At 30.9% G+C, this 8041-nt stretch overlaps 1 protein-coding gene across 1 annotated transcript in view; it reads right to left on the bottom strand.

Annotated features, from left to right (window-relative positions):
* LOC106678505 (uncharacterized) overlaps positions 1–8041 on the bottom strand; it is a gene marked incomplete in the record, with an annotated part of 70989 nt that overhangs the window by 31324 nt on the left and 31624 nt on the right. Inside the window, 2 exon segments of the mRNA XM_067052431.1 lie at positions 381–443; positions 2624–2656. Of these exon segments, the coding sequence (XP_066908532.1) occupies positions 381–443; positions 2624–2656 (96 nt within the window).

Genomic DNA, 8041 nt, shown 5'->3' with positions numbered 1-8041 from the left:
TTGTATTATTTTGAAATTAATAAAGATAAAATAAAACTATTTTCCATTGTTTAAATGAAAATAGTTTTAATTGAAAAATATTAAAGATTGATGTAATAAATAAATTAATTTTAAAATCTATTCAATCAATTCTTTATAATTCAATAAGATCAATTTATGTTAAACAAAGTCAGCCTAATTAAAAGAGAAAAAGATAATTTAATATTCTGTCGATATGATTATTATTATTTAAAATGAAAAATGTATCTGTTTTTTTGAATTATTAAAAAATAACATGATATAAATAGAGGACTCTCTGCGAGGATCATGTTTTTAAAATGTAACTTGTACTTTCTACCTTCTCTAAATTAAAATATAGCATATTTATAAATATTATTTACCGGAACTAAGGAAACTGTGCTGTCATCTGTTTCAGACTCGTGAACTGTAGACAAGCAAGCAGCCTAAATAAAAAATACATATGACTATCAAAACTGTAACAAACATCTAGTTAAAATACAAATTCTTATTTAAGTGTATTATTTTTTCATTTGCAAAGAAGTACGAAAATCGTGATGCATACCGAAAAAGGTTTGACTTTAGGTGATCAAATACCGGTGCTCGGTTATGGTAAAGTTTAGGTATTATTGGGTGAGGACGAGAAATCGATGAAACTAAATACAACTACGTTGATAAACTTTAGTAAACAACTAGGTTTTGGAATAAATACGTATAAAACAAAATATATGGTTAGCAGTAGAAACGGGATGAATTTCGGTGGAAATACATTTGAACAGGAAAATAGATTTAAGTATTTAGCTTGTAAGGTAACTAGAAAAACGAAATTGATGAGCAAATAAATGCAAGGTTGAAGGCGAGAAATGCCTTTTCGGTTTCGAAACTGCCGAATTTACAAAACTATTATCCAACTCATTACAAAAGACTGATCTACATGACAATAATAAGGCCCATCTGGACATACGGAGTTGAGCTTTGGGGCTCCACTAAACCTTCGAATTCCTCTCGTATCCAATCTTTACAATCCAAAATCCTTCGTAAAATCCTCAATGCTCCTTATTTTGTTACTAATAAAACCATCCATAAAGACCTAAATGTTCCTTATGTAACCGATCTAGCCCGAACCCGATATTATTCCTTTCATAATAAACTCCCTAACCACCCAAACCCACTCGTTTCTAACCTTGCTTCCTCTTCCATTCCTGACAATCCTCCGAGGCGCCTGAAAAGAAGATGGCCTCATGACCTTATATTGTAAACTGTTTTTAGAGTTCTACTACTGGGTAGTTTCTCTACATCCAGTATCATATCATTATGTCATTATGATCAAATTTACTGGTTGTATTTTTTTATACAGTTGTAAATATCAATAAATAAATAAAAAAAACGTTATTTATGGATGCGAAAAGTGGCCTACTACACTAAGGGATGCCTTAAGGTGTTTGAAAGTAAAGTATTACTTAAAATGTTGGGATCAAAAAGGATTAGTTCAATCAGAGAATTTTGAAGGCTATACCGCGCGGATTAGTATGGCTCAAAATCAACATATAATAAATTCCGGTAATATTAGACAGTTTTTTATCACCCCTTTCTGATATATCGGAGAGGGGGGTTATCTACAAGGTATCAATCTATTTTAATGCTCAGGTGGGGGGTCAAGTTTTCATCCCGTAGGCCCAACACAGAAATAAAAGTTTGCAAAGATCTGTGCCTCTACTTTCTGAGCCATAGACGGCCCTGAGAGAACTGCACCTAGTAGGGGGAGGAATAAATTTATTCAATCATGCTTCCCAAATACATTGGGTTGTTACATTACACAGCATACTGATCAATCCGTGATCGGACATATATAAATTACATATTTTTATATGATATAATATAATAGAAAGATAACATTTTTTTTCCACAGTATTCTTTTTCAATTAATATCAGTCTACAAACTAAATACAAGCTTTTCAAATTATTCCTTTTTTTTCTTTCCCCTCCATTTTACAACCCTCATTTCATTTTATCAACAAATTCTCCTATATAACAAATATTAGAATATAAAAAATAACAAAGCAGTAAATAAATAAAACAACAAATAGGATATGCGATGCATGCATGCCATCCCTCCTCTGGATAACTCCCCCACTCATTAATTTCCATACACGTGTTGGTGGATGATTCCCAGGGAGTCAAGTATTATATTCTCTGTCATCCTAGCCACGTCCTGGACATCGATCCCGAGCTCCTCCATGAAGCTCCTAGTTGTGCTGGGAATAGTTCAGGTTATATTATTAACCTGTGTAAGTTAAAAATTAAGTTCCGCTCCGGTGTAAATTTGTGGGACTAAAGTAACGAACGAATGATTCCAAAATGTTAACACTGTACCGACGAGTAAACGCTTCAGGGGTAGACCAAAAGGTAGATGGGAGGATTACGTTAAGGCTAGTTTAGTAAATTTTTGTTTGGAGGAGCGTCACTGGACAGATGTATGTTGAGAACGATTAGTGGTATCGGCATCGAATCATTGGGTTAGCAAAGCCTCTATTATTATTATTATTATTATAAAGAGGAGCAAATATTAAACTTTAGTTCTAGGCTAGGTTTTATAAAAAAAAAACTACGAAATGAAATTCCTTACCACTTCGTTACTGGTCTTCGAATCTTCACTCAACTGCAAATTAAAAAAAAAAATTAATTTGTTTATTATAATTATCATTAATCATTATTATAACTTATTAATACAATATTAGAATATATTATTTCACTTGATGCTTCAATTTTAAAACTTAGTAGGATATTTTTGGTGGCCCACAGGCGCCTTATTTTGAAAGTGGTTGAGAGGGGGAAACCGAGGCATCCCTTTTTAGAATTTTTTTTTTAATTATTTATGTAATGTAATTTACAACTGTACAAAATAATACAATAGGTAAATATGTAGTATGTTACATATACACTTGAAAATCTTGGGAAGGAACCACTCATTGGTGGTGCTTCAAACATTAATTTAAATTAGAAAGTCCCGTGGTTCCCCGATCTTCTTTTCAGACCCCTCGGAGGATTATCAGGGATTGTTAAGGATCAAAGATTAAGAATTAATGGGTTAGGATGGTTAAGGAGTTTGGAATGAACAGACGCATATCTGTTTTGGGCCAAATCTGCAACGAATGGGATGTTAAGGTCTCTGTGAATGAGTTTATTTGTGACGTAATAAGGAGCATCAAGGATTTTAAGTAGGATTTTGGACTTTTTAGTACGTGGTTGGATGTTTCAGTACTTCAAACACGGGCCAACTATGGATCCCTTATGTAACATACAATGCGGTTAAGTTGTCAAATTAAAAAAAAAAAAATAATATATAAATATTTTTAAAAATTAGGGAATAAAATGGCAGCAAAATTGCAAATGTTTAACAGGTGAAAAATAACATGTCTTATTTAGTTATCCTATCTTCTAACTATTGAAATAAACGATTTTTAGACTCGAGACGACCATTGTTTATCATAATAGTCTGTTAAAGAGGGTATCATTTGTTAAAAAACGTTCTGTCAAAACAAAAACCAATAATAAAAGTCGGAAATATTAAAAAAAATTATTATAATAAAGTCTGGTAGCACTATCAAGTAATTAGTAAATTTAACAATAGATGTTCGATATTTTTGTTTTTCATAGGTAAGAATAACTCAATTTAGTTCACTATAAGATGTTTTAGATAATCGCTTCTAAAGTTTACTTTCACTTACCTATATATCAAATATATAGTAAGGGTAAGTATTAATATCGTGAAAAACGTTTTGAGGTCACCCGTGTGCAAAAACCCTTGTATAGCAAAATGTCTGTGCGTTTGTTCTTGAACAGGTTAGCTCAAAGACAAAAAATCCTACGAAAATGAAATAACATATTTAAGTTGGTTATATAGTCTGCTGTGTAGCAGCAACATTTTCTCTTAAGTCGACTTACCGTAAGAGCCAATTTATATAATAGATTTTCTCCAAAACGGCCTAAACGATTTTGGATCGATTTGGTGAATCAATGAGCGATTAAGTGTTTTTTTTTCAATATCAGTTAGGTTTTATCCTCATTGGATTAGAAGGACAGAGTTTAAATGTCGAATTTAAAAAAAAAATCTTTCTATAAAGTAGCTTATTATTTTTTTTTCTTTTGAGCAAACAAACAAGCAATTTTTATTATTAGAAATAATGTGTAATGTATTAACAAGTACAAAATATTTAACTAGAGTAGCCAAAGAAGAAATGGGGGTGACGTTAGCAGCGTGGTAACATGCTTGACTGCCAACCCATAGATAGCGAGTTCGAGTCCCCGGCCTTATCCAGGATTTTTTCGAGCTTATAACTATATAATACTCACTCATAACCTCCCCCCCCCCGGGCATTTGTGAGGCCCGTCAGCCAATGGTCGGCACTCACAAAAATAGGCCAGGGAGTGACGAGTCCTATAAAACCACGTCAAGAAACGCGTGATGTATTTCTTATGTACATCGCGCGAGGCCTTGGACATCCATGGCCTGTCGTGCCAATAAACAAAAGCAAAAGAATAGCTTAAGTTGTCATGGATACGAAATTTATTTATCAATGGTTCTTGAATGAATAAGGGTAGTCTCCATGGCAGTAATAAAAAGTGAACAATTTTTTACTTAGTTTTTCTAACTTATCTGATCTCAAAACCTAGGGTACTTAATTAAAGTGTTTGATTAATGCCATAAACTTGGGAAATTTTCCTTGTTGATTAAATAAGTCTTTTTATGGAGGAATATTAAATTTGCCTCGTGGACTTGTAAAAAATAATGTTCTTATTAGATCAGGCACTAGCTTTATATTAAAGCTAGAATTAGCTGAAAAAACTGCTTTTATCTTATTTATTTGTTTTAAATTGCTTTTATCTCTTTTTAATTAATTTACTTATTTTTAACTTATCCTAACAATTCCCATCAAATCAGCTTTATTCTTCATCACTACAGTATTCTTTAATAATGGTGCTCTTACCTCTGTGATACCTTGGACTACATCTGAACAAACGATTAACCTGGAATCCTCATACAAGACTGAAAAGACAGGAAAATGCTGGTCGATTCCGACTATTACAGCACTTACTAGACAATCGGTCTAAACTTCCAACTCATTACAAAAGACTGGTCTAGATAAATATAATTAGCCCTATCTAGACATATGGAGTTGAGCTTTGGGGGTCCACTAAACCTTCGAATTTCTCTCGTATCCAACACTTATAATCGAAATTCCTTTCTAAAATCTTCAATATTCCTTACTTTGTCAGAAATAAAAATCATATATAAAGACCTTAATGTTCCACATTCAACTGAATTTCTAATGTAAAAATGTTATGAGAGTTATTAGAGAACAAAACGTAAATGGGACGATTGCGTTAAAACCATTAGGTGGTATTGGCATCGAACCTTCGAGTTCGCTAGGCCTTAATTATTATTATTATCAGCATGCATATCTTTGTTATTTATATAATTATTAATGAATATAGAAAAATTAGATTGATTGTTTTATCCTGTTCTCGTCCTTGATACACTGTTTTTTTTAATTATATAAATATTTTATACTAAATAATTCAAAAACCATCCAAATTATAGTCTCAAAACATTTATTTCATTTACAAGTCCAACGTTTCGGCCAATTCGGCCATCTTCAGGGACAATCTTAATTTACTATGAGACATATCATTTAACCATTTTAAAACTTCATACAGGCTATTCTGCCCAGGTCAAAACATTTCTATCTAATAAGTCAAAAATACATTAAAAATCACAGTCAAATTATTTCTCTTTTACCACTATTTCTAGTATCCAGTACCACTAGGTATAAATAGTGGTAAAAGAGAAATAATTTGACTGTGATTTTTAATGTATTTTTGACTTGTTAGATATAAATGTTTTGACCTGGGCAGAATAGCCTGTATGAAGTTTTTAAAATGGTTAAATGATATGTCTCATCGTAAATTAAGATTGTCCCTGAAGATGGCCGAATTGGCCGAAACGTCGGACTTATAAGAGAAATAAATGTTTTGAGACTATAATTTGGATAGTTTTTGAATTATTTAGTAAAAAATTGCCAGTCTCAAGAAAGAATTTTAAGATTATAAATATATAAATATTGTTTTTTTTTAAATGAGCCTTTTTTCTAACCCTAGTAAAATCGTGAAATAAGAATGGTTATCTTCGCATTGGCATCTTTTTCTTTGTATTTGTGTATTTGTATAATATAATATGGAATATGTAAACATTTTAACAAAGAAACTTTTTCAATTTATTCAATTATTGTCGCTTACTAGCAATATGAAAATGTTTAATATGTTTTTTAAAACGTATTATTAGAAAAAATAAATAAAAAAATTATCCTGACTTGGTAGTACAAAGGAATAGAGATAAAGACTCATTAGTTAGCAAATGAAACCACAATTCTAGTGGAACCAAGCTCGGCTTAATTTGTCACGGAGGACGAGAAGGGACTTAAATTACAATGGGAACCTAATTGGGAAGCTCATTTGCTTTTTGTTTTATTTCTTTTATTTGGTCCTGGATAGGATTCTACTGTAAGATTTAAAATTTCATTTAGAGAATCTCCGGTCAAACTGAAGTCTGTTCATTAAATTGTAATTTGATCCCGGCTGAGATCTGCTCCGTTGTCATTGTAAAGGAGCACTCAAGATTACTTTGCATTTCAGTTTATCCTGAGATTAAAGCTTCAATAAATCCTTTTTATAAATAATTAATTTAATAAAATTCGCTTGATAAAAAAAAATATTAACAATTTTGTATTAAGTCGTTTCGTATGAAATGTCAGTTTTCAAAGTAAAACTTATATAGTAAAACAACTCTATGAAATCAAAACATTTACCCTCATTTTATATACATTTTAACTTATACTACGACAGATCAAGAGGAGAAAAAATGCAGTTATTTTCTACCAATTTTTTATTACTTAAATGAAAACTATATGTAATTACTAGTCAAATTTGATGAGTTTGCCAAGTATAGGTAGGAAGATTAAAAATGGTGGCTGTTTCAAAACGATAAAAAGATTTAATTTTTCTTTTTCAGCTAATAGAACATCATTTAAAGTAGAGTAAATTTACCAAAATATGAGCCCTAAAAGAGCTATTTACGTTCAATCGTTCCCCAAATATGGTTTTTGAATTAGTAACATTTATTAAAAAAATACATTGGAAAATCATTTAGTGAATTTATTTTAAGAAATCTATATCTTAAAAATAATTCGACGTACAGATGTCTCTTAGCACTCAAATTAAGACTAGTTTAATGTACTATAAAGTAGTGTATGATGTTTATCTTCGTAGGAGCAGTAGTTTTTATGATATTTACTAAAATAAATTGATTTATAGTTGTTCGGACAAAATTTCATGAATAAAATATATACACAACATCGGAAGGAAACGAATGCTTATGCTGATACCTATCATTATTCCTACTGATACAAGCATCAATGAATTATAAATAAAAATAGATTTAAAAGAAATATACATATATATAAATAAATAAAAATGTTGATAATAATTTCGGCCGTGGCAAACCCATTTAAAAAGTCTCTTTGCTAAAGTCGACTCTTGCCGCTGAAGACATTAACAATCTTGCCACTACAAGTCGTCTTTAATATTAGATAATTTTTACTTTCTTCTACGATTAATATCGTCTTGACTGGGCTTTAATAATTTTGTTTTTATTTATAATCTTAATATTTTTTTGAAACTGGTAAATTTTTTTAAAATAAATAATTCAAATTTTATCCATTAGTCTCAAAACCTTTCATTTCTCTTATAAGTCCGACGTTTCAGCCCTTCCGGCCATCTTCAGGGATGGCAATCTACTTAATACAACTTTGAAACTATATAATTTAAAAAACTCTAACTCCATGCAGGCTATTCTGCCCAGGTCAAAAACATCAATTTCTAATTAGTGAAAGATGGTAGGTTTGGCTGAAACGTCGGACTTATAAGAGAAATAAAAGGTTTTGAGACTATAATGGATAAAATTTGAATTATTTATTTTAATTTTTTT

This window comes from Halyomorpha halys, unplaced genomic scaffold (genome assembly GCF_000696795.3).
Source record: "Halyomorpha halys isolate HHAL.00 unplaced genomic scaffold, Hhal_1.1 Scaffold1.1, whole genome shotgun sequence".
NCBI lineage: Eukaryota > Metazoa > Arthropoda > Insecta > Hemiptera > Pentatomidae > Halyomorpha > Halyomorpha halys.
Note: the sequence above shows the minus strand (reverse complement) of the source record. Positions and strands in the feature narration are given on the sequence as shown.